At 43.1% G+C, this 26636-nt stretch overlaps 1 protein-coding gene across 1 annotated transcript in view; it reads left to right on the forward strand.

The window, feature by feature from the left end:
* The window catches only part of SAP130 (Sin3A associated protein 130), a 92878-nt gene that overhangs the window by 23054 nt on the left and 43188 nt on the right, over window positions 1–26636 (forward strand). The window contains exons 7-12 of the mRNA XM_084891997.1: window positions 1053–1177; window positions 13160–13307; window positions 13462–13552; window positions 13727–13831; window positions 20226–20367; window positions 24138–24259. Coding sequence (XP_084748123.1) covers window positions 1053–1177; window positions 13160–13307; window positions 13462–13552; window positions 13727–13831; window positions 20226–20367; window positions 24138–24259 — 733 coding nt within the window. The remainder of the gene's footprint in view (window positions 1–1052; window positions 1178–13159; window positions 13308–13461; window positions 13553–13726; window positions 13832–20225; window positions 20368–24137; window positions 24260–26636) is intronic.

The raw sequence follows: 26636 nt of genomic DNA on the forward strand, positions 1-26636 counted from the left end.
TTGCTGGCTAACAAAGCAGTTAGAAACTGATGAGGTTCCCCAGGAAGACATGTGGCAGATAGGGAGGATTGGAGACGGAGGGGAACTGAGCGAGGACAGTGAAGCAGCTCTCAGGTCAGACAGCACGCTGTAACCATAGGCACGGAGGGAAGAGGCACGGAGGGAAGCACAGAGCTCAGGAATGGTCAGGGTTTGTCTGGCTGGTGCCGCGCAGGAGGTCACGGTTCCATTCCTGGGTTGGAGGCTTGATCCCCAGGAGGATCAATGATTCTCTCTCATCATAATGTGTTTTTTTTTCCTCTCTCTCTCTCCCTCTCCCTTCCTCTCTGAAATCTATAAAACATATTGTGATTAAAAACAAAAACAAAAACAGTGGGCAGAGTTTGCAGATTTAAGTATATGTAACAAGGTCAAGAAAGAGGACCCACTGAGAGGAGCTCCGATAAATAGCAGGATTGACAGTGGACAAGCAGGGGAAGCCCGTGTGGAGCTCAGTTGTCAGGTGAAGGTCTCACACGCATGTAGCGGTAAGGGAAGTGTGTCCATGTGAACGCCTCCAGAGAGCATCTGGACACTGAATCTTTTGAGAGCAAGAAGGCCACCACTGTGTGTTTGCCTTTAGTACGCTAACGTGGATGCCCTGAGGGCCAGCCACTCGCTCTGTCCAGGGGCTGAGGAGCCCTGTGCGGACAGCACTGGTTTGCGTGGTAGTGTCAGCTGTCTGCACCAGGGCCAGCAGCAGACATGTGGGAGATCTGGATCTGAAAGGTTCAGGCCAGTTTGTACTGACATTGATAGTAAGACAGAATTTTTAATCCAGTTGTACTTAGAAAGAAGGGACTTGTGTTTTATCCAACCAAAATTGGATTTCTTTTTTATAAGTCTGACTCTTGGATAACAACATAGCCAAAAAGATAATTCCTTAATAAGAATGGTACATAAACATACTTACTTGAAGGCCCAGATTTCAAATTATACTTTTAGTGTTTGTCTTACTATATGTTGTTTTGTTTTTTGTTTTAACTGAAATATTTTTTTCTCTGCCTTGGTAGTCTCGTCCACCTGTGACGACTTCTAATACCATCCCTCCTGCTGTGGTAGCAACTGTCTCAGCCACCAGAGCTCAGTCTCCAGTCATCACCACAACAGCGGCACATGCTGCTGATTCAGCACTGAGGTATGTCTGGGTGTTTGATGATCAAGCCATTCTTCCTTCTCCTCTCCCTTTCTCCTTTCCATCCTTAATACCTTTCCTAACTCAATAAATACTTACTGGGTCCTTTGTAAAATGAGTTATTAGGTGTTCTAATTACTGAGGATAAGACAAATTCCTACCTCAGAGTTTCTATTTTAGGGTCTGGAGACACAATTAAAATATATATATACACTTTTTTAGATGATGAAAAATGTTTCTGGGGAAAATTAGATAGGGTGAATGTCATTTGAAATGATGGGGGCTAGTTTTCCATAACGTGACCAGGGAGGGCTTTGATAAGAATACATCTGAGCAGATGTGATAACCACATGGCTGTCGGGCTAAGAGCATTGTACGGTGGGCCCTGAGACAGGATATGTTTGCCCATGAAAGGAGCAGCAGGAGGTTATTTTAGGAGTGTGCAGGGTTCCCCAGTCATCGGGTGTATGGCCCACACTATGATTTAGACTGTGCTGGGTTTCAGTGAGAGCCTCAGTGAGAGTTTGATCTGACGTTTTAGGAGGATCAGCCTGGTTGCTGGATAGAGTAGGCTTTAGAGAGGCAAAGTTGGGAACAGAGGAATTGTTTGGAAGGGCATGGCAGAAACCCAGGAGAGATGATTGTTGGGGATAAAATTATATGGTTTAGATTCTAAATAGAATTGTGGAGGAATTGCATAGAGAACCAGGGAAGAAAAAAAAGAGCTAGCATTAGGCCAGCACTAGGTGGCTGTGCAGCCAGGAGGGTGCAGCTGCATTAACTTCAGATGGAGAACAGTGGGGAATCAGTTTTGGGGAGGAAGTCCAGACTTTAGTTCTGGGTATTTTAAGGTTGTACTGACTTCTGAGCATCCAAGTGGAGATACTGAGATAGGATTATATACAAATTTGGAGCCAGGGAGGAGTTCTGGAGTAGAAAACTTAGTACGACAGTATAGTTTGGCAAGAGGTTTATGAGGGAAAAACGGCTCCCAGTTGAGAGAGCTGTAGGGGAAGAAGTGTTCACAGAAGAAGCAAGATTTATTAGGGCAGGAAGGTAAGGGTATATTCAGAGATGAGGCGGAGGATACATGGGATTTTACTAGAGATGAATTGTGAGTCCGAGGGTACAGTGGGATGGTGGAAATGTATTTGGGGCAGGCAGTGGGATTTGTCTTGCTAGGAGTACACAGAGTTCTGGTAGTCTTTCTTGATTTATCCCTGTGTGTGGGTGCCAGGGAAACCTGTGGCAGTGGAAACAGTGATTCGCTAAAGGAAAGCAGGAGTAGTAGGCATGAGGAACAGAGCTGTCAAAAACTAGAGACTCTCCCTAAAACTCCATGACCAGGTGGAGGCAGGAGAGACTAGAACAGTGGGGAGACTGGGGCTCTGCCTGGATTTCCTTCTTGCCGGACCAAGTACATTGAAAGGAAACAAGGACAAGAAAGAAGGTTGCACTTAGGATACTGGGCTTTTCAGGGACTATCCAAATGGCTGAGATTAACAGATGGTTGAAGAGAGAATGGGTTTGGAAAGTCATTGACCTACAATTAAATGTGTGAAGTATCTGAGTTTATTCAGGAGAAATCAATCCTAATCCTAATGTATAAAAACCCTGGGTCCGTAACGACTAGTAATGACCACAGGCTCGACCAGATGCCAGGCTAGGGATCTGAGGGAGCTGGAGCTGTAGGCCCCTGGCTGTCCGTGGCAGCGCCTGGGAGGAGGAAACTGTGGGCCCAAATGACCAAAGAACCGGGCCAGCTCTCACGGTGTGGGGGGCGGGGCTGAGCAGGCTGAGGAGCCTCGCAGGGCAGGGGCAGTGAGCATGGCGCTTTGAGGGGCTGCTGAGGCAGAAAGCGTCATGCGGCATGGGCAGTAGAGCCCGAGGAGCCTCGTGGGGCAGGGCCTGTTAGCGTGGAGGTCATGGGGCGGGGGCCACAGAGGTGGAGGAGTGATGCTGGGCAGCAGACATGGCCCTGATTGCAGCCAGGCCCAGGGAACCTGAGCGGTTTAATCGTGTGCAGGGCTACTAGTAGAGTAATAAGGGCTTAGAACCAAACGGAAGAAAATAACGTTTAAATGCAGAATAGTGCCTAGAACTCACCTTAAATATTAGCTCTTATCGCTTACTAGCTGTGTGACATCAGGCAAGCTGCTCAGCTCCCCTCACTTTCAGTCCCCTCTTCAATAAAGTGAGGACATGTTACTTCGCTGGTAATTGACTATGTTGCCTGAGGCACAGAGACACAACTGCCCAACATAAAATAGACTGGGTGTAATCATTTTAACTTTATGTTACCTTTAAAAAGTTAATAGATTCAGATGTTATGTTGAAACTCAAAAGTATAAATATGTATGCAATATGTATGCAATGAATTCTAGGGCTAGAGTAGAGTGTCTAAACCCCCCCCCCCCCCCCCATTTTATTGGAGCATCTATATTTTCTAGTGTATTGAGTTTTTAATAATAAATGGACATTGAATTTTGTCAGATTGCTTCAGCATTCATTCATATAAGTATTTATTGTGTACCAGTCATTGCTCTGGACACTAGAAATACATTAGTAAATTAAACAGACAAAAACCCTAATAATCAGATGATTTTTCTAATTACATAAATGTGATAAATTGCTAGTATCTAACTCCCTTTGAATTCTGGAGATAGAAAATTTAAGCAGGCCATTTTCCATAGACAAAATAGAAAAAAAATTTTAAGTACTATCTCCCAGAAAAGCACCAGCACCAGATTATTTCACTGAGTCCTACCAAACTCCCAAAGAGCAGATAAACCAATGATGGTTAAATTGATTCAAGAGAGAAAAAGAAGGAAAGTTAAAATAAAAACTTAGGTGATAGGTGACCGTTAAATGATTCAATCCTTTCTATCAGTATTTGATTATTTTTGTTGTTTTACATTACTTAGTGGAATGAAATTGTCTTACTTTCTTTGAGAAGGGCTGATTAGGCATGGAACAGAGTGGGGAATCTCAGAGGGAATGCTTGGGGGGACAGGAAGGTAATCAACCACAAGGACCTTGTTTGCATATAGGCATGACCCATGGACACAGACAATGGGCCTGTGAGAGCCTGGGGCTGGCAAGAGGGGGCAGGTATCAGGGGGGGAAAGGGGATATCTACCTAATAAAAGATGCTAATTGCCCATACCTTCATTATACACACCAGCCAATCAGGAGTGAGTATGCAAATTAACCCACCTTTGTTGGGTTAATTTGCATATGCAGGAGCAACCAGGGACAGGGCAGGACACATGCATCGTTGCCATGGTGACGACACAGGCATTCCGCATCACCCTAGTCGCTCAGGGCCTCTGGGCAGCATGGGAAGGCAGAAAGGCTACTCAGGCCAGAGCAAAGACTGTGCCGGAAGCCAGTGCAACAAAGGCCCATTCTTGCACGAATCTTTATTTGTGCATCGGTCCACTAGTATATAATACTTCCAACATTAATTATTTTTTTAAAAAAGAAGAAGGGCTTATAGGATCCTGTGGAGTTGGGCAGGAACAGCCACAGCTAATTTGTAGCATGTTGGGGTTCCTGTCCCACCCTGCCTGGAAGGCAAAAGCTGGTTCCAGACTGACATTTGGTATGTGAAATTTTTCTTCAACATCTGCAAGGGGGCCTCACCTGAATTCTAAGCTCAGAGAGAGAAACAACTGACCAGGGATAGAACTTGCAACCTAGGTCAGCCTCTCGCTGGAGGAACCACAGCCAGGGCATGGGTATCCTGTGGACAGCTGCAGATCATGTTGCAACATCCCCAACCACAGAATCACGCTCAAGGGGTAGAGCCTTGCTGAAGTGAGTCGTTGGTGGTCGTTGCAGCAGCCATGAATTGACCTGAGAGTCCATCCCTCTCATTGATGTGTCAACAGCAATCAAGGCTCAATACAATGGGAGGGTGTATACAACCCAACTCAGCAGCATTAAAAAAAAAAAAAAAAAAAAAAAGTAATGAAGGATAATATACTAACTGAAATAATAAATTACAGGGAATCAACAGTAGAGTAGATGAAGCTGAGAATCAAATTTCGTTCTCTGATTTGGAATATAAGGAAGCCAAAAACATCCAATCAGGACAGCAAAAAGAATCCAATAAAATGAGGATTGTGTAAGGAGCTTCTGGAACAACTCCAAGTGTACCAGTCTTTGTAGCAGAGGGGGCGGGAAGGAGGAAGAGAGCAGGACGTTGTGAACTTCAGAGGCCTTGCAGAGGGCTGCACCCTGGAGCCGCCTGTCCCCTGCCATGGTGAATCCCACCGTGTTTTGGAAGTCACTGTGGATGGTGAGCCTTGGGCCGGGTGGTCTACAAGCTGTTTGCAGACAAAGTTTCAAAGACAGAAACCTCGTGCTCTGAGCACTGAGTAGAAAGGATTTGGTTATAAAGGTTCCTGCTTTGTCAGAATTATTCCAGGGTTTATATGTCAGGCTGGTGATTTCACACACCATAATAGCACAGGCTGCAAGTCCATCTATGACGAGAAATTATTTTGTTAATATATTTTTATTGATTTCAGAGAGAATGGGAGAGGAAAAGGGAGGGAGAGAAACATCACTTATGAGACAGAATCATTGATTGGCTGCCTCCTGCACGCCCCTCAAATGGGATTGAGCCCGCAACCTGGGCATGTGCCCTGACTGGAGATCAGATGTGATTTTTCTGGTTCATAGGTAAATGCTCAACCCACTGATCCAAGTTGGCTGGACTATGGGGAGAAATTTGATGATAAGAATTTCATCCTTTTAATATAGACTGATTTCAGAGAGGAAGGGGGAGGGAGAGAGAGAGCATACGGGTCCTGGCATCTTGTCCGTGGCAAATGCTGGACCTGATATAAATGGCTCCCCATTTTCATCTGCACTGTACAAGGCAGCTCCCATAAGACCGTCAGCTGGTTTATCAAAATGAAGTTTTCAGGCCAAGAGGGATTGAAAAATATTCAAAGATGAAAAGCAAAAACCTACAACCAAGATTAGTTTACCCAGCAAAACTATCATTTAGAATTGAAGGGCAGATAAAAGAGTTTCCCAGATGAGAAAAAGCTAAAGGTGTTAATCACCACCAAACTTAATATTACAAGAAATGTTAAAGGATCTTATTTGAGAAGATAAGAATATGCACAATAATTTGGCAAAAAATTCTTATCTGTAAACAAATGAATTTTAAAAAATGAAGAAGCAGAACAGAAACAGATTCATAGATAGAACATTTTGACAGTTGCCAGATGAGAGGAGGGGTTAGGGGGATGAGTGAAAAAGGTGAAGGGATTAAGAAGTACAAATTGTTACACAGTGGTCATGGGAATGTAAAGTACAGCTAGAGAGCATTGTTAATATTGTAATAACTGTGGAGTTAGATGGGTACTAGATTTATTCAGGATGGTCACTTAGTAGGTTCTAGAATGTCTAATCACTGGGGGGTGCCTAACACTAATATAATGTATGGCACCTGTAATGGAAAATTAAAAATGGTTCAGCCCCAGCCGGGGTGACTCAGTTGGTTGGGCTTTGTCCTGTGCACCAGAGGTTACAGATTCGGTCTGGTCAGTGCTTATGCCCAAGATGAGACTCGATTCCCAGTGGGGTCATGAGTTCCCGGAGGCAGCGCCTCAATGTTTCACTCTCACATGGTGTTTCTCTCTCCTTCTTTCTTCTCTTAAGTTTCTTCTCTCTCTCAAAATCAATTTAAACTTTTTGAAAAAATTATTTAAATTAAAAATTTTAAGTCTAAAAAAGAAAAGAAGAGCTTGTAGGACTGATGTTTTTTTGTTTTTTTTTTGTTTTTTTTAATATATTTTATTGATTTTGTACAGAGAGGAAGGGAGAGAGAGAGTTAGAAACATCGATGAGAGAGAGTCATCGATCAGCTGCCTCTTGCCCACCCCCCACTGGGGATATGCCCGCAACCAAGGTACATGCCCTTGACCGGAATCTAACCCGGGACCTTCAGTCCCCAAGCCGACGCTCTATCCATTGAGCCAAACCGGTCTTGGCAGGACTGATGTTTTAATATTAGTTTTCACATGATTAAAATCGTTTCCCCAGGTATCCCAATACCTTAGTAGCAGTTTGGCTGGTGAGAAGCCCTGCACGCGGGCTCCACTGCCCATTGGGTAACTCCTGCTCGTCTGAGCGCTTTCTCCTCGTACAGCTTGAGTCAGGCTCGTGGCCTGTCTCTGCTTCCCTGGTTAGAAACCAGTCATTTCTCGAGGTTCTTTGGTTCATGTTAGTGGGAACAGTATTTAGAACCCAAGATCTGGGTGCGAGGGGTACACATTGCTTCTGAGGTATCATAGCGTTAGGCTGTTTTTCTAGACAGAGATAGTCAATACAATAAATACAGGTCTTGATACTGATATTTCCAAATGAGATTTCACAGTACAGGTTTTTCTTGCTTTCTTAGATTTTGTATTTTTGTCTCTGATACTGAAAACCTTGTTTCCTAAAGACAATATAACTACTTGGTTTTTTTCATCCATACTAGTAAAAAAAGTTTCAGAGTAACAAATCAGAGTTCCAAGTCCATTTGTCATAAATGAACCCCTTGTTTTCTGTAGATTTCTACTAATAGTAAGATTACTGAGTAAAATTTGAGATGTCTTTATATTCTTGCCTTCAGACATCCCATAAGCAGAGTGGGAATGTGTTAAAAGTCACTTGAAGTGATTCTTTTCCCTGTAGGACATGAAACAACACTTCCTTTTTCCTAATTCATGTTCACATGTTTCCAAAATATAAACTTAAAAAAAGTCACTCTTGCCGAAACCGGTTTGGCTCAGTGGATAGAGTGTCGGCCTGCAGACTGAAAGGTCTCAGGTTCGATTCCGGTCAAGGGCATGTACCTTGGTTGCGGGCACATCCCCAGTGGGGGGTGTGCAAGAGGCAACTAACTCATCGATGATTCTCTTTTCATCGATGTTTCTAACTCTCTATCCCTCTCTCTTCCTCTCTGTAAAAAATCAATAAAATATATTTTTTTTAAAAAGAAAGAAAAAGAAAAAAGTTACTCTTTTCTCCATCCCATAAATACCACTTTTCCATGTTCCTATCCCTTTGCTCTTTAAGGTAACCTGATAATATTTTTATTGTCTTTCCAGTCTATGTTTACATAATTTACATAATTTATAGTTGTGATTATTTGTTTAAATTAGATTTTAATTTTTGGATTTGCTTTGTGAACTCTTTCAAACATAGAAGGTATGGATTTGGTTCAAAAACCAAAGCTAATGTAAAGATGGAACTGCAAGGACCCCGCCCCCTTCCCAAGTCACCATGCTTTTGGGAGGCTGCCTGTCATCTGATTTGTCCTCCCAGAGGTTTCTTCCACACGCATGCGTGTATACGCAGATAAACACATGTGTTCCTTTGTCCGATACTTTCTCACAGGACATGCAGCATGCTATATTTATACATACTGTTTCTTACTTGCCTTTTTCTCTTAAGAGTCTACAGTAAACCCTTGATTTTGTGGACCTCAATCGAACATACTTCAGATTTAACAGACAAAATTTCCAGTCCATATGTCTTATGTGAGAATTAACACTCTTTTAACTTAAAATGCTTTTAACCAAGATTAGCAGGTTATTGTCTATTTGATTATTTTTAACAAATTTTGGTGAGTAGGCCTTATGCTGGAAGAAACACTAGAAATTTCACAAACATAAGTAAATATTGCAAATCTACAACTATAGTCTACATATTTAAATCCAAGAGTCTCTGCTCATAAACAATGTTCAGCAGATGATTAGAACATGACCAATAATGGCTTCTATTGTCATGTGGCATGACAGCAGCAGTTAATGTGTGCCGGCCGGCCCATGTTCCCACGTGTGCTAGGCCACACACCAACCTGTGCATCTGTGTACGCAGTGACTGGTGAACACATGCATTTACTAGGCCTACTCAGATTAAAGTTAAAATTACAGTAACACATAGGAAACTTCTGTGAAATTAAACTTTCATACATACTTACTAGTAATTATAATTACACCAATGTGTCACATTATGTAAAAACAGGTAAACTAATTCGTCAAATTTTTAACATGCATTCATTAAACCTATTTTATTATGTAACGGACTTTTGGCTTTAACAGACACTCCCTCACTCGATTATTCCCTTATATTGAGGTTTTACTGTCTTCTGTAGGAAGACACATCTTACTCATTCTCTTTGTCCCCTTTTAGGGTGAAGTGACAGACATTGTACCATATGCGGTTGCATATTTGTAATGGTGTAAGTGGTAGTCCTAGGTCAGAGAATAAATGCCTCAAGTTTCTCACCTAAAATATGGCAATAATATTACTATTTCAAAGATCATTTTGAGGAGTAACTATTTACTGTAGGTAAAGCACATAAAATATATCTAGTGTGTAGTGTGCATTATATATACAGGATGGGCACAAGTAGGTTTACATTTGTTAATTTGGAAATCTTCCTCCTATATAATAGAGAGTTAATATGCAAATGGTCATCACACTATAATGGCTCAGACACTTAACACTGGGGAGAGAGGAATGGGGACTGGCCAGGCACAAATGAGCTCAAGAGAGTGGAATGGGGACCAGCCAGGCTGTAGCTTGAGAGAGGGATAAGCCGCCCACCCACGGTCCTTAGAGCTGGGGCTGGTCCGGGTGCCAGGTGCCTGCGACCAGCCGAAGGAGGGAATCCTGGGTCCCGGGTGAAGGGCGAGGCAGAGGCTGTTAGGCACAATCAGGCAGGCAGGGAGGCATACGTGGTTAGGGACAATCAGACAGGCAGGCAGAGAGATTAGGGATGATCAGGCAGCCAGGAAGAGGGGTTAGGGGTGATCAGGCAGGCAGGCAGGAGAGTGGTTAGGAGCCAGTGGTCCCAGATTGTGAGAGACAGTGGGACATCCCCCAAGGGGTTCCCGATTGGAGAGGGTGCAGGCTGGACTGAGGGGACCCCTCTCCACCCGTGCATGAATTTTGTGCACGGGGCCTCTAGTGATACAATACTCAGTAATATACAAGAATAAACTGTTTGTGTTTCATGTACTCACAATTGTAACCCTACTTTGCCCCTATCCTACGTAAGTATTCATTGGGGGGTATATCTATGTATAAGCTGGATCTCTTAAAATACGAATGTCTTTACGTTTGAATTAAGGAGACCCTTTCCAAGCGATTCTAATCACATTGTTCTTTGTTTAAAGGATGTCCAAAATGGTTTCCGTAATTAGGTTCATTTATCCTAAAACCTGTCATATTTTTCATTATGTGTGCATGAATCTCTGCTTCTCATTGGAAGTGCTGGGCATGCCTGGCTTCCATGGCGCTGCGTGGTGCCTGCACCGTCAGCTCCAGGCATGTGCCTCCTCCTCGGTGAGCTCCAGCAGTGTCCACAGCTGCATGTGTGCCCTGGCTTCCCGCTTCCCTTGGAGCTGGGATGATACCTTTAGTTCTCTTTCTGCGGGGAGAAAGCTGTCCTTTGTAAAGTTGATTCCCCGGTAGCTCTCTGATTTTATTGATTTCAGAGAGGAAGGAAGAGGGAGTGAGAGATAGAAACATCAATGATGGGAGAGAATCATGGATCAGCTGCCTCCTGCACGCCTCACACGGGATCTAGACTGCAACCTGGGCCTGTGCCCTTACTGAGAATTGAACCATGACCTCCTGGTTTATAAGTCAGTGCTCAACCACTGAGCCATGCCAGCCAGCTAGGTCTGATTTTAAAGCATTTTGAGACGGAATCCTTATGATAAAAACCATTGCTTAGTTTGGACACATGAAATCTTAGTAACCATTGCATTGAATTTCATATTCTAGAAGGATACTATCCTAAGAGTCACATCTTCACCCTTACAGCTCAACTTAACCCATTTTCTTCTCTGCTTTATATTCACACTAGAGGCCCATTGCACGAAGAGATTTGTGCAATAGGCCTTCCTTCCCTTGGCTTCCAGCACTGATTTTCCGCTGGCACCCGGGAGCCAGGCCTTCGCTCCGGCCAGAGTCTGCCGCCTTTGCTGCGGGCACCGGCCAGTCTGCCTTCGTCTTCACTGCAGACTCCGGAGTATGCAATCTTCATCTTCGCTGTGGCCAGAGTGCTGCTCCTGTAGATCCCTTCACCCCTGCCCTCCCTCTCATAGCAAGCGCCCTGCCCTGCCCGGCCATTCCGTGCCCAGAGCAGCTGGGCGGTGGCAATCTTTCTCTTTATAATTTGCATATTCCCTCCTGACTGGCTGGTGGAAATAGGAGAGTGATGGTTACTTTGCATGTTTCTCTTTTATTAGTGTAAATGGTTCCAAAATATAAAAGGATAGGAATGTATACAATAAAGAGTATTGCAATTGGTGACAGTGAGAGCTTTATATGTGTTGTGTATGCGTGAGTCAACTTAGCCCTTTATAGATTTAGAATAAACTTGCTTCATTAGACCTGCTTTCTGATGTAGCTAAACTTTTACCAGCCCAGTGAAGCACCCCAACGTCTCTTTCAGGTAATTGTAAGCAGCACAGTAGTTAATATCAACAGGAAGCAGATTATTATTGTAGATCACGCATGGGGGAAAAAGGGTGAAATATTAACTGCAGCAGTGTTCGACTCTATTCTGTGCAGTGAGAAAACCTGAGTCATTTTCAAGGTCCACCATTTCTTACTTCTTTTCAGTCAGGTCAAGTTTCTAAGCTTTCTAAGTATCTGCTTTTTGGCTAATGAAAAGAAAATAGGATTCCACCGAGTCTCCTATCTACCTACCCCAGGACTTCTGTGAGGATCAAATGAGATGAGGTACAGAAAACGCTTCACAGGCATTTGGTTACAGCGTGAAATGTTTCCACCTGGCTATAAAGTGAGTCGTGCTCCTGGGCTGAAGAAACTGCAAGGAGGCTAGTCGCTAGGGAGAGGAAGCCAGGTGTTGCAGTGTAATGTTATTACCTGGTGCCCACAGACAGCGCCTCGGCAGCATAGGCTGCGATTTGGGGAGGTGTCACTCTGGGGTGGTGACAGGGCCTGTGTCCGACTTAGAGGAAACCAAGTGTTGCTTTGTCAGCGCCAGGTCTGCATTGCCATTTCTGTAAACGGCAAGTACATGTTTCGGCAGTTCCTGCGTTGAGCATCTGCCCCTGGTGGTCAGTGCACACCATAGCAACCAGTCGGACAGGTGGAGGGATGCAGCATATTAGCCTTTCATATATATATAGAGGCTTCCTTGAGATTGTCAGGGAGCTTTGATGAACTATATGGAGGGTGCTGAGAATAACTAGGTTTAACTTCTTCAGTTCATGGTACATGTTGATTGTTTTTTAAATGGTGCTCACAATTTCAGAAGAAAAACTTGATGGGCCTTTTACTTAACTGGTTCGACAGTGGACCTCACAGACTTCTGAAAAAAATACAACTCTCCCTGGCCAGTGGTTCAGTGGTTAGAGCATTGGCCCAATGTCCAAAAGGTCATGGGTTTGATTCCCTGTCAAGAGTGCACACCTGGGTTGCAGGTTCAATTCCAAGCCCTGGTCGTGACACATGTGGGGGGTTAACAGTCCATGTGTCTCTTGGGTTGATGTTTCTCTCTCTTACTCTCTTTCTCTCCCTCTCCTTCCACCCCTTTCCTTTCCACTCTAAAAATCAAGGGAGAAAAACTTAGCCTTGGCCTTCGGCTTTAATGGGTTTGGCTCAGTGGATAGAGCGTCGGCCTGCGGACTGAAAGGTCCCAGGTTCGATTCCGGTCAAGGGCATGTACCTTGGTTGCGGGCACAGCCCCAGTGGGGGGTGTGCAGGAGGCAGCTGGTCGATGCCTATTTCTCATCAATGTTTCTAACTGTCTATCCTCTCCCTTCCTCTCTGTGAAAAATCAAAATATATTAAAAAAAAAAAAAATAGCCTCCAGTGTGGATTAACAACAAAACTACCTCTCTGTGACGATGGCTAGTCCCAGGGAGTCAATGGCGTTGGTGCCTGTGCTGTGTCTGCAGAGAAGTTACAAGTCACGTCTGTCTGTCCTTCCAGTCGGCCAGCTTTGTCTATCCAGCACCCACCATCTGCGGCCATCAGCATTCAGCGCCCTCCCCAGTCACGGGACGCAGCAGCAAGAATAACACTGCCCTCGCACCCTGCACTGGGGACACCAAAGCAGCAGCTTCACACCATGGCGCAGGTAAGGCAAGGGCGGGCCGGCTGTGTGCTGCTGCTGTGGTTCAGTGAGAACGGCAGAAGTCCGAAGCATGTGCAATCCTGAAGGCCGTGGTTGCTTCCTAACTGGACGGAGTGGCAGATGCTTGTCTATAACTCTGTTCTGGGTCTCCCCACAGAAAACGATCTTCAGCACGGGCACCCCAGTGGCTGCGGCAACAGTGGCACCTATTTTGGCAACCAACACCATCTCTTCAGCAACCACAGCCGGTGAGTCAGCAGCCCTGCTCCTGCTTTCTCCCCGGTTCCTTTCACCCCTCCGCTAAAAGAGTAGGCCATGAAAACTATCTTAACTTCTCTCAAGAGCTTGTCTTGGGTTTGTGAGAACCTGCAATGTGTTCAGAGGCAATTGTTGAAGAATTTTCCTTTTTTCTCCCTTTTTAGGATCTGTGTCACACACACAAGCCTCCACGAGTACAATTGTTACCATGACAATGCCCTCCCATTCATCCCATGCCACCGCTGTGACCACCTCCAACATCCCAGTTGGTAAGTGTGGTACACCCGTCAGACAGAAGCTAAAAGGGGATTGTTCAGCCTCTCTGATGAGCTCTTCTTATGGATAGTATTGATTTTTTTAGCTGTTGAGTTTCAAAGTAGCAGTGAATTTAACTTTTCACAATATTTGTTGTACAGGTTTGGCATGACGGTAGGGAGAAAGGAATAATAATCTTTGAGAGCTCAAAGTAAACTTTAACTCGACTTTTAACTGCCTTAAGAATCAAACTTTACTCTTTTTATGTGTAGCTTTTAAAGAAATAGATTAACTTTACTGACAGAGAAACGATAGGGAAAGCAAGTGAGAAGCAAAGATCTGGAATGAGGAGAAGTGATGGATTGTTCAGGAAAAATCTTTGGTTGACAGTAGTGGGAAGAGAGCTAAACGTAGGTTTTCCTTGAAGTGAACACTTCATAACTGCCTTAAAGTTCCTTCTAGTCTTCACTATCCCCCCTTTTACATAGTGCACACTTTGAATGTTTAAAAAACCTTCGGAAGGTTCTGGCAGCACACTTGAGTCACTAGGAGTAGGACCTGGCAAACGTCCCATATGATAGGCCATCTGGTAGATGCAGGCAATTCAGGCCTCCCAGGTCTCTGCCCAGCTGCTTGCCAGTGGCCAGTGTGAACAGGGGCGTGCCCATGTTCCAGGGAGACTTTCTGGACACAGAAACTTGAATTTCATATCATTTTAAGTGTCACAAAATGCTCCTCTCCCCTCAACCACTTCACTCCGCAGGCCTTGCTTAGCTCCCAGGCCTCACGGCAGCGGGCAGCAGGCAGCATTTGGCTCTCGGGGCACAGGCTGCCAGCCTCGATCCTAGGACCGCTGTCCCTCTCATGGTCTCGCAGACAGACTGCGGCCTAGCGGCTGCTCTCGCGCGTCCTTTGGCTCTGGTGTTAGCTTAGCGTCGGGCCGCGTGATGAGCGTGCCCTCGCGCCCAAAGTAAGGCTGTGTCTGTCCGCTGGCATGCTGACGTGCTGAGCACGAGGCCTTGGGGTCTAATGGCCAGACCAGAGGGGTCCTGCTCCCATGTGCTCCTCCAGCCTGGCTGCTCTTCTCCCTGCTTGCGTTTTGCGGATGCGAGACAGACTGCAGCTGCACGGCCCTCTTACCAAACTTTGAGGACACTTTTCAAATAATGGTAACCCAGATAACGGGGCTGTGCCCACCCTAAATTGGTACTATGCACCCCCAAAGACAGGTAGCCGAGAAGACAGTGCTGCTGGCTCTTCCTCCTGTCACTGCTCGCTCAGCCTCCACCACACTTCTCTCATGGCCCTTCGGAGCTCACTTCTCTTCTGTGAAAGGAAGTTTGTTGTGTGTGTCTGGTTTCAGCAGTAATGCACTGGTTTTTTTTGTTTGTTTGTTTTTAATATATTTTATTGATTTTTTTTTTTTACAAAGAGGAAGAGAGAAGGAGAGAAAGTTAGAAACATCAATGAGAGAGAATCATCGATCAGCTGCCTCTTGGTACATGCAACCAAGGTACATGCCCTTGACCGGAATCGAATGCTCTATCCCCTGAGCCAAACCGGTTTCGTCAGTAATGCACTGTTATTGAAAAGATCATTGAGCCGAAACCGGTTTGGCTCAGTGGATAGAGCATCGGCCTGCGGACTGGAGGGTCCCAGGTTCAATTTCAGTCAAGGGCATTTGCCTTGGTTGCAGGCACATCCCTAGTGGGAGGTGTGCAGGAGGTAGCTGATGGATGTTTCTCTCCCATCGATGTTTCTGACTCAATCTTGATAATTCCGTATTGTCGTGACAAACCAACGTCTGGCTATACTTGCCATTGTCGGCAGTTATCCTCAGCTGTAACATCAGAGCCCAGCCCGTTCTTTTCACGTTTGCAGTCCAGACTCTCATGAGGGAATCTGCAGCTGTGAAGAAAATCAGACCAGTGAAGAGGAGGCAGTGTATCTTATAGGGCCTCTTTGGTTTTCTCTTGATCCCTCTGAAAAATTATTTTGAGATTAGTTCTTGTTAATGTCACGTATCTTCTTAAGAGATCACAGAGGAAGTCACCTCACTAAATGTACCAGAATGGTTTGGTACCTCAGTGGTTAGAGCACTGTCCCAATATACCAATGTTGCAGGTTCGATCCCTGGTCATAGCATTTATATGAACCAACCAATGAATGCACGATTAAGTGGAACAACAAAATCTATTTATCTTTCTCTCTCTCTTTCTCCCTTCTTCCCTCCCTTTCTCTCTCCCTCAAATCAATCAATAAAAATTTTAAGTAAAAGTACAAGAAGATAGAATTGTGTTTATATCTTCTTCCTCCCTCCCTTTCTCTCTCTCAAATCAATAAATAAAAATTTTAATTAAAAGTACCAGGAGACAGAACTGTGTTCATACATTTTTGCTAAAACTAGCAACTTTATTCCTGTCCTAAGTTAATACAGTAACTTAGTTCTGTATTCTGTATCTCCTTAGCTCATTTATTTTTGAATTTTAACCATTTACTGAATCTAGATATGAAAATCATTTGACAGAAATATCTAAGCATTTAACATCTGCCACCTTAATGTGATTGGTTTCATCTAAGTTCAGTTAGGTTTTTGCTCTAGTTTTGTTTTCTTATTTTATAGTAACCCAAATACTTTTTTGTTACATCATAATAGGATCCCTGTACAAAGGTTGAGAAGGAAAACTTGACATTAAACTTAGAGAATTGATCTTCAAGTTTAGTTCTTGAGGATATATTAAATCACTTAAGTGGTTTTTTTCCAGGTGAGACTGAATATTGAATTCAGCCATTGTTACCTGTAAGAATATATTGGGTCAGGAATAAAAGTGATTAAAAATGAACGTAGAGTTTTCTCCTCTAATGAACGCTTATCTCCAGTAGATGACCATCTGTTTTCTCCTCTGGCCCACACATGCCCATGTCTTAGAACATACAAAGCCGAGTTAGTCACAGCATTTAGACAATGAAATTACCTTTGGATGTAGTAGCCTTAAAGCCAAGTTATGGTTTCTGCATTATATTTTTCCTTAAATTTTATTTAATAATAGAGAATGTGGCTTTTTTTAATTAGAAAAAAGTAAAGATTTAAAATTTGGAGTGTGTTTACTGGTAGGAACCACTGTTTAGTTATCCTACAAATGACAGCTGCATTCTTTGGAAGGATTATTTTTTCTGCCTTTTATGGGAAGAGTGAAAAACAAGGCTTAGTTGCTTTCCACTCAATACTCTACTTCTTACTGCTGGAGAATTTGCCATGCCAGCTCCTCCCTATGAGCCAACAGATGCCATCATCAGTGTTCCAGTGGGCCACCCAAGGGCATCCTGCAGGAACTTCTCCAGCTAACTCCCAGAAACTCCTGGGCCTCATGGTGGTTGTGCTGCTCTCCTTTGGGGTTCGATGCGTTGCACTCTGGGTAATGGGGGGCATCATCTTAGTCTCTAGTGGTTCTGTGCTGTCACTGATGTAACAGGTCTTCACACAGATAAAACTTTTGTCCTTCTGTCGGGTAGGGGACCATAAAAAGCCACACCAAGGCATTATGGGGTGAGTTAATGTTTGACCAGATATAGCTAATTTTTAAATTATATTTTTATTGATTTCAGAGAAGGAAGGAGGGGGGGGAGAGAGAGGTAGAAACACGATCAGCTACCTCCTGCACTTCCCTCCCCCACTGGGGATCAAATGATGACCTCCTAGTTCATAGGTCAACGCTTAACCCCTGAGCCACACCAGCCAGCCTAGCAGGCTAAATTTATATATATTAAAAAATCAATTATACATATATCAATATATGCACAGTTTGTGTTCAGTCTCTATCCACACATCCCACTCCCCTTTCCTCCGAGAATCATCAATTCACTCCCCTTCCATACCTCTGATTCTATTATATTCACCAGTTAATATTGTTCATCAGATTTTTTTTATATATATACATATATATACACACACACACACACACACACACACACATATATATATATGTATATGTATAATTGATTTTTTTACAGAGAGGAAGAGAGAGGGATAGAGAGTTAGAAACATCGATGAGAGAGAAACATTGATCAGCTACCTCCTGCACACCTCCTATTGGGGATGTACCATCAACCAAGGTACATGCTCTTGACCAGAATCGAACGTGAGACCTTTCAGTCCAAAGGCTGATGCTCTATCTACCGAGCCAAACCATTTAGGGTTAACTATTTATTTATTTATTTTTTTTTAGAAAAAAATTTTTTAAATAATTTTATTTTTTTAACATTTCATTTATTTATTTATTTATTTAACATTTTAAGAGTTTATTTATTTTTTTAATTTATTTTTTTAAATAAATCCTTATTGTTCATATTATTACAAATGTTCCTTATTTTTTTCTCCCTCCGTTGCTCCCCTCCACTAGGTTCCCACCCCACCCTCTGCCCTTTCACCACCCCCCATTGTCCTCATCCATAGATGCACAGTTTGTGTTCAGTCTCTATCCACACATCCCACTCCCCTTTCCCCCGAGAATCATCAATTCACTCCCCTTCCATACCTCTGATTCTATTATATTCACCAGTTAATATTGTTCATCAGATTTTTGTTAATTCCCTTGGTTTTTAGATTCACTTGTTGATAGTTACGTATTTGTTGTTCGTAATTTTTATCTTTATTTTCTTTCTCTTCCGAAAGAACCCTCTTCAGCAATTCATATAATTCTGGTTTGGGGGTAATGAACTTCTTTAGCTTTTTTTTATTTGTGAAGCTCTTTATCTGACCTTTGATTCTGAGTGATAGCTTCGGCCGGACAATGTATTCTTTATTTCTTGTTGACCCCTTATTATTTCTAGTTGATCCCTTTTCATATCCTCATAGGTCTTGTTTATTTTATCAGCTTTTCTTTGCAAATTTAGAGGCATAGAGTTAACAGATAGGTGTCTCAAGAACCATAAAGTATGTCCCAGTTCACCTACACCTTCGAATCAAAATTTGATTGCAAATTGTAGAGGAAAGCAAATTTTGAGCCTGATATTAATTTGAAAACTCTGTTTTTTATTTTGACTTTGCTGTAAGGTATTAGGTAAAGTCATAGGATATTAAAAATTAAATTATTATCTAGAGATGATGAAGCTGGGACTTAGAAATTAAGATGATAGTCTACGGCCATACCACCCTGAACGCACCCGATCTCGTCTGATCTCGGAAGCTAAGCAGGGTCGGGCCTGGTTAGTACTTGGATGGGAGAAATTAAGATGATATACTCAGTAGTAATAAGCCACATTGCTGCTTCCTTATGGACCCGGTTAAGGAGTAGAATCTAAGGACTTTGTCATTCCTATATTTACATTTTCATTTGTTTCTGCTTTGTTTGTTTTTTAATCAAAAGTTTTCTCCTCAAAAAAAGGATCTCAGGTCAGGGAATGAGGCCTGGTTGCTAATATTTTTGTTAAAGGAGTAATGCTGAACCCTGTTTTGATAGGGTGAAAATATTATATAAGTGGACTAGATTACCATTGCCTGAATTTTTGCATGGGTCAGGTCCTTCTGCCTGGCCGGCGATCAGGGCCATCTTGTCCAGTCCCAATTGGGGCCAGCTGGCCAGGGGGAGAAATTGTGGGAGGTTGCCTGGCCATAGGAGTTGGCTGTGAGAGCATACTGGCCACCAGGGCACAGCTCCTGCATTGAGTGTCTGCCCTCTGCTGGTCATGCACACCATAGCCACCATCTGGTTGACCAGTCGTAACAGTTGCTTAGGCTTTTATATATATAGACTAGAGGCCCCATGCATAAAATTTGTACATGGGGGGGTCTCTCAGCCCGGCCTGTACCCTCTCACAATCATGGACCCCTCTGGAGATACAGTTGGACATCCCTCTCTCAATCTTGGACTGCTGGCCTACCTGCCTCATCTCCCCTAAGCACTCGCCTGCCTGCCTGATCGCCCCTAACTGTCTCTGCCTTGGCCCCCACTGCCATAGCTTTGTCTGGAAGGTCATTCGGCTGTCCGGTCTAATTCGTATATTATGCTTTTATTATTATAGATTACGTTGAAATAATTTTGTTGAACCTTGTGTACTCATCTTTCATTTTTTATTTTGATTAAAACTAAAAATCCAGCCCTAACTGGTTTGTCTCAGTGGATAGAATATTGGCCTGCAGACTCCAAGGTCCCAGGTTCGATTGCGGTCAAGGACATGTAGTGGGGAGTGTGCAGGAGGCAGCTGATTGATATTTCTCTCTCATCGGTGTTTCTAACTCTATTCATCTCCCTTCCTCTCTGTAAAAAAATCAATAAGATGTATTTTAAAAAGAACAACTAAAAATCTAGACTTCTTATTACTATTTGCATTAAGATTGTTATACAAGAATGATTTGGTTTGACAGTGAAAGCATACAAGCAATAATGTCATTGGTTTTCCGTTCTGTAGCTAAGGTGGTGCCTCAGCAGATCACACACACTTCTCCTAGGATCCAGCCTGACTACCCAGCGGAGAGGAGCAGCCTGCTTCCCATTTCAGGACATCGGGCCTCTCCGAACCCTGTGGCCATGGAGACTCGAAGTGACAACAGGTGGGAGACAGCCTGCCATTTACACTGCTTAGTGTGTCACTAATTGTTTTGATTTTCAATAATATAAAATGTTCCACAAATAAGGCATATATACTGAGTGGCCAGATTATTATGACCTCTGAATGTATAATAATCTGGCCACTCACTGTCCTTCTCTTGAGTACCCCATTTATTTGATACCATAAATACTATAAATGGTGCACCTGATCAGTTTTCCCCTTTGCACTGGCTGATAAGAGAGCTCAGGGCCAATAGGTGGTTGATCTCCAACAAAAGTTTAGAATGCTTTTGGTACCCATTTGAGATACAAATGGGTACAAAGCATTTTGGTGAGTGGCCAGATTATTTTGTGTTCAGAGATCATAATAATCTGGCCACTCAGTGTATGTACTTATTTTTAAACTAGAGGCCTAGTACACAGATTCATGCACCAGTAGGGTCATTGTATTATTTCTCTTGCAGTTTTAAGAAAATGTCTGTATTCAACCATTCTCCTTTTGATGGGTGTTCTCTTAGGATCCATTGTTTTGTTTTCTATGTTTCTATGTATGATTTATTTTGAGAGTTAAGGTTGCTGACCCTAAATATTTCCATTTTCATCTCTGAAGAACAAAGGCATTCTTATTTAATCTTGAAAGTATATTTACCCCTGGAGCAATTTTTTAGCTTTCTGCCCTCTTTCATACATCGACATTTTTTAAAGATATGGATAGACCAGTTTTTGTAGAATATTCAATATGGGCTTGTCAGATTGTTTCCTCATAGTTAAATTCAAGCTATGCATTTTTGGAGTGAATACCATTGTTTGATACGTTCTTCTCACTACTATTACATCAGAGAGCTCATGCTCTTTCTTTGTCGTATTAGTTACTTAGAGAAGATGTGATGTTTGCCAGATTTTCTTACTATAAAATAGTGTTTTTCTTCTTTATAACTAAGTATTCTATGTGGAAATACTTTGAGGCTATTAATATCCTTTCCCCCAGTAAACTTTCACAAAGTAGTTTGTTTACTGATGATTCTTGGCTGAATCAGTTGAGGGTTGTTGCAATATGATGGTTGCAAAATAGTGACTCTTTCTAACTATTGTTGCTTTCACATTTATCAGTTGACATTCTGATATATAGATATCTTCTCATTTTTCCCCATTTATATTTTTGTGTATTTCATTTTTTTAGTATTAGCCTGGGCTCATAGATTTGGTTTTATTCATTACTACAGGCTCAATACTATCTATTTTGATGCTCAAATTGTCTCTGGCTTGGTTCATGGGAGCCCCTTCGGACTAGTTCCTGTGGTTTTGCCGTGTCCTAGTCATTCCAGCCCTTCCCACAATATGATTCCCCAGGCCCCTCCTAAACTTTGTCAGCATCTTGGAGTCCACCATTTCTCCAAGGAGCCTGGTTCCTTTCATCATTTAGAAACCAGGCATTAGCTGTTTGTTTGCGTTTTCTCTAGGCTCTTTCAGCAGACAGAGGTAAGAAGTATGTAACACTTTACAAATTCTTTACTTAGCACATGGTTATACCTCTAATTCCCCCGGTCCCCGCCCCCATTGCATACTTGCACAGGAAGTCACTTCAGCAGCTGGTCACTTTTTAAAATTTTTAATATATTTTATTGATTTTCAGCAGAGAGGAAGGGAGAGGGAGAGAGAGCCAGAAACGTCAATGAGAAAGAAACATCAATCAGGTGCCTCCTGCACACACCACACTGGGGATGTGCCCACAACCATTTGACCAGAATCGAACCTGGGACCCTTGAGTCTGCAGGCCAACATTCTGTCCTCTGAGACAGACCAGTTAGGGCTGGGTTTTTAGTTTTAAACTGCAGGGCAGCATCTGGTCACTTTAAATTGTCCTGACCCACATGGCACATAGGAATGCTCCAGCTTTTCCTGTCCGTGTCCGTCCTTTCAGCTGAGCATGCCTGTTAGCGCTGAAAGGCTGTGAGTCCTTTTGGATTTCTACGTAAATGTTTATTTCATCTACAGATAAGGTCAGGTTTTTGAGGGATGAGGGAGTTTTTTTCATTTCTATTTTATATACTTAGGTTTTTCTTGTTGGCTAAGCTTCCTATGTGATGTTGAATATAACAGAAATAGTGAGCATCCTCGTCTTGTTCCTGACCTAAATGGGAAGTCTCTGAAATTTCATAATCAAGTTTTGTAGATATTGTTTTCAGTTTGAGGAGCAGAGTTTTGTTTCTGTCCTGCTTTCTTAGACATTGAGTATTGAATGATAATTTAATAGCATTTTTATATCTTTTGCAAAGTTTCCAATGATTCTTTTACATTTTTAATATGATTTAAAACATAAATAGAAATTCTGATATTGAGTCATTCCTACTTTCCTGTGGTAAAGCTTATTTGATAATGATGTATTTAATTTTATATAGTAACTAGTGACCCAGTGCATGGATTCCTGCACATTGAAAAGAAATTAATTAGAAGGTGGCCAGCAGGGCGGGACTGGGCAAGACAGGCCAGACACACCCAGGAGCCAACCTCCCACGGTCCTTCCAGCAGGTGGGATCCCTCAGCCTGGCCTGCAGGGATTGGGCTGAAACCAGCTCTCTAACATCCACTAAGGGGTCCCCAAGAACGAGAGGGCACTCTGCAAAGTTGCTGTTGTACAGGGTGTGGAACGCAAATGCAAGTGAGCAGTAAACCAGATTCGGGCGACAGGGCCCCCGCAACAAAATAACCCACAGCCGAATGGTGGAATCACCTGGCCTCGCAAGGAATCGGGCTCCCTCTTCTCTGGTTCCGGGGTGCTTCACTGCCGCTGCCAAATCACTGCATCTTGGCAGTGTATGCATTGAGCATCTGCCCCCCGGTGGTCACTAAATGTCATAGCTACCAGTCAGATGGACACTTGGCCACTAGAGGCCCAGTGCACAAAATTCATGCACCTAGGGATGGGGATGTCTCAGCCCAGCCTGCATCCTCTCCAATCTGGGACATCCCTCACAATTTGGGACTGCTGGCTCCTAACCACTTACCTGCCTGCCAACCTGATAACCCCCAAACCATTCCCCTGCCACCCTGATCAACGCCTAACTGCTCCCCTGCTGGCCAAATTGCTCCCAGCTACCCTCCCTGCTGGCCCAGTTACCCCCAACTGCCCTCCCCTGCTGGCCTGGTCGCCCCAAACTACACTCCTCTGCTGGCCTGATTGCCCACAACTACCCTCCCCTGCCAGCTATCTTGTGGCAGCCATCTTTGATCACATGGGGGTGGCCATCTTGTGTAAGGTGGGAGGGTCAATTTGTATATTACCTCTTTATTATATAGAACTAGAGGCCCAGTGCCTGAAATTCATGCACTCAGGGGGTGCACTTAGCCTGGCCTGCACCCTCTCACAGTCTGGGAGCCCTCAGGAGATGTTTGAATGCTCTCTCCCCAATCTGGGCCTATCAGAGGGGCCGGCCGGCAAGGGGGAAGAACCTTGGGTGTTGGCTGGCCCCCTGATCAGGGCCAGTGAGGGGGCCAGCTGGTCGGGGGGAATAGCCATGGGAGGTTGGCCCCAGCCAGCCCAGCCCCAAACAAGAGTGGGGCCAGGCCTAGGGAGCGAACCATGCTTGAGTTTGTGCACCGGGCCTCCAGTGTACAGACATTACTCCGTGATCTCTTTCCTTTGATCTGATTATGAGAGCCCAGTGGGGTGTTGCTATGGCAGTGGGAGTGTGAAGAAGGTTGGGGGACAGGGTCATTTGAAGGTAAGTCAATAGATCACTTTAGCTCATTATTATTTGTGTTCCATCCATAGACCGTCTGTTCCAGTCCAGTTCCAGTACTTTTTGCCAACATACCCACCTTCTGCATACCCTCTAACGGCACACACATATACCCCAATCACCAGCTCTGTGTCCACCATCCGACAGTATCCAGGTATGATTCCCACTGTGAAGATGACTTAACATTTTCATTTTTTCAAGCAGTGAGATAAAAATTGATCACTGAGTATTTTGTATGGGTTTAACTACTCCAGCTTCTACGTTCAACTTCATTTCAACTACGTTCACATAACATGTGAAGCTTTAACGTTTTAAATTACCATCTCTTTCTTCTTTAAAAAGTTGTTAGTATTGTTAGTGATATTTGCATGATTTTTGTCCCACCTGAGGACAATTATGTTAACAATTTTTGTTGCACCTTAAAATGGTAGTGCCGTTAAAACGAGTAAAGCTGCTCTCTTCTTTTGTTTCTTGGGGTGTTTATTGTGTTTTTCACGTTAGTCTACTTATGTTCAACACCTACTATTCTTTCTTCTAAATAGTGTGTTTGCTTTAATCTATAAAATAATTCTTAGACATCAGTGTCTGTATAATATGTTCCTTGGGACTCAGCTCACTTTAGGCATGAGAGAGCCTGGCTGTCTAGTTGTGGACATTGCCTTCTGCTGTGCAGACGAGGCCTGCAGCCAGGGCCACAGATGGCTTGAGGATTTGAAGAGAGGAGGTGGGGGACTCGGTGCAAACAAAGAACGAAATTCTTTGTTTAACTTAATTAAAGCTACACAAACTTCAAACATGTTTGGAAAAACTCATATGAAACTACTTTTTCAAAATGTAGATTTTATGGAATCAAAATATAAATCCAATATTTGGGGGTTTATTTTATTTTATTTTATTTTTTGTTTCCTTAGTTTATTCACATAGACACTTTTCTACAGAATACTAATACAAGCATCCAAAACCAGATAATTAATATTGATACAATAATAGCATTCAATTCATTCCAAAACACCTCATTCAAATATCCTAACTTTTTCAATGTCTACTTTTCCTTCCTGGTCCAGAACCTACTCTAGGATCATGACTCACATTTAGTTCTCATAATTTTTTTTTAAATGTCTTTATTGATTAAGATATTACATACAGCCGAAACCGGTTTGGCTCAGTGGATAGAGCGTCGGTCTGCGGACTGAAAGGTCCCAGTTCAATTTCGGTCAAGGGCATGTACCTTGATTGCAGGCACATTCCCAGTAGGGAATGTGCAGGAGGCAACTGATCGATGTTTCTCTCTCTCTCATCAATGTTTCTAACTCTCTATCCCTCTCCTATCCTCTCTGTAAAAAATCAATAAAGTATATTTTTAAAAAAACAGTATTACATACATATGTGCCCTTATCCCTCCATTACCCCCCACCCCACCTCCACTCATGCCCTCACCCCCTGTTATCTGTGTCCATTGGTTAAGCTTATATACATGCATACAAGTCCTTTGGTTGTTCTCTCCCCCTTACACCCACCCTCCCCTACCTTCCCTCTGAGGTTTGACAGTCTGATCGATGTTTCTCTGTCTCTGGATCTGTTTTTGTTCATCAGTTGTGTTGTTGATTATAGTCCATAAATGAAATGTATCTTTCTCTTACTGGCTTATTTCACTCAGCATAATGCTCTCCAGTTCCATCATGCTGTTGCAAATAGTAAGAATTCTTTCTTTTTTACCACAGCATAGCAATGGGATCACTGGATCAAATTCCTAGAAGTGGGATCACTGGATCAAATGGGACAAATCCAATATTTTTAATAAATATTTTATTTGAATTGAGAATGTGCTTTAATAGCAAAATATGCCCTGAAATTTGAAGACATACTATAGAAATAAAGTGAAACGTAACTTTTTTTTTTTTTAAATATATTTTATTGATTTTTTACAGAGAGGAGGAGAGAGGGATAGAGAGCTAGAAACGTCGATGAGAGAGAAACATCCACCAGCCGCCTCCTGCACACCCCCACTGGGGATGTGCCTGCAACCAATGTACATGCCCCTGACCGGAATCGAACCCTTCAGTCCGCAGACCGACGCTCTACCACGGAGCCAAACTGGTTTCAGCGAGTGTAACATAACTTAATAAAAATTTTATAGTGATTACATTTTAAAATGATAATATTTTGTATATAATCCAAAAATATCTTAAACATATACTAATACTAATCTGGCTGTGTCTTTTTACTTTATATTACTTTATTTATTGGGCTAAGTAAATTTTTATTTCAATTGGAATGCTGGTCTAAAACTTTGAAAACATTATATTTAAATCACTTTAAAAACAAAGCTCGTGCTCTGGCTGGTTTGGCTTAGTGGATGGAGCATCATCCTTTGGATGGGGTGGTCCCGGGTTCAATTCCAGTCAAGGGCACATGCCCAGGTTGCGGGCTTGATCCCCAGTGTGAGGCATACATGAGGCAGCCCAACAATGATTCTCTCTCATCACTGATGTTTCTGTCTCTCTTTTTCCCTTCCTCTCTGAAATCAATAA

The sequence above is a fragment of the Pipistrellus hanaki genome, assembly GCF_964339955.1.
Source record: "Pipistrellus hanaki genome assembly, chromosome: 8".
Taxonomy (NCBI): domain Eukaryota; kingdom Metazoa; phylum Chordata; class Mammalia; order Chiroptera; family Vespertilionidae; genus Pipistrellus; species Pipistrellus hanaki.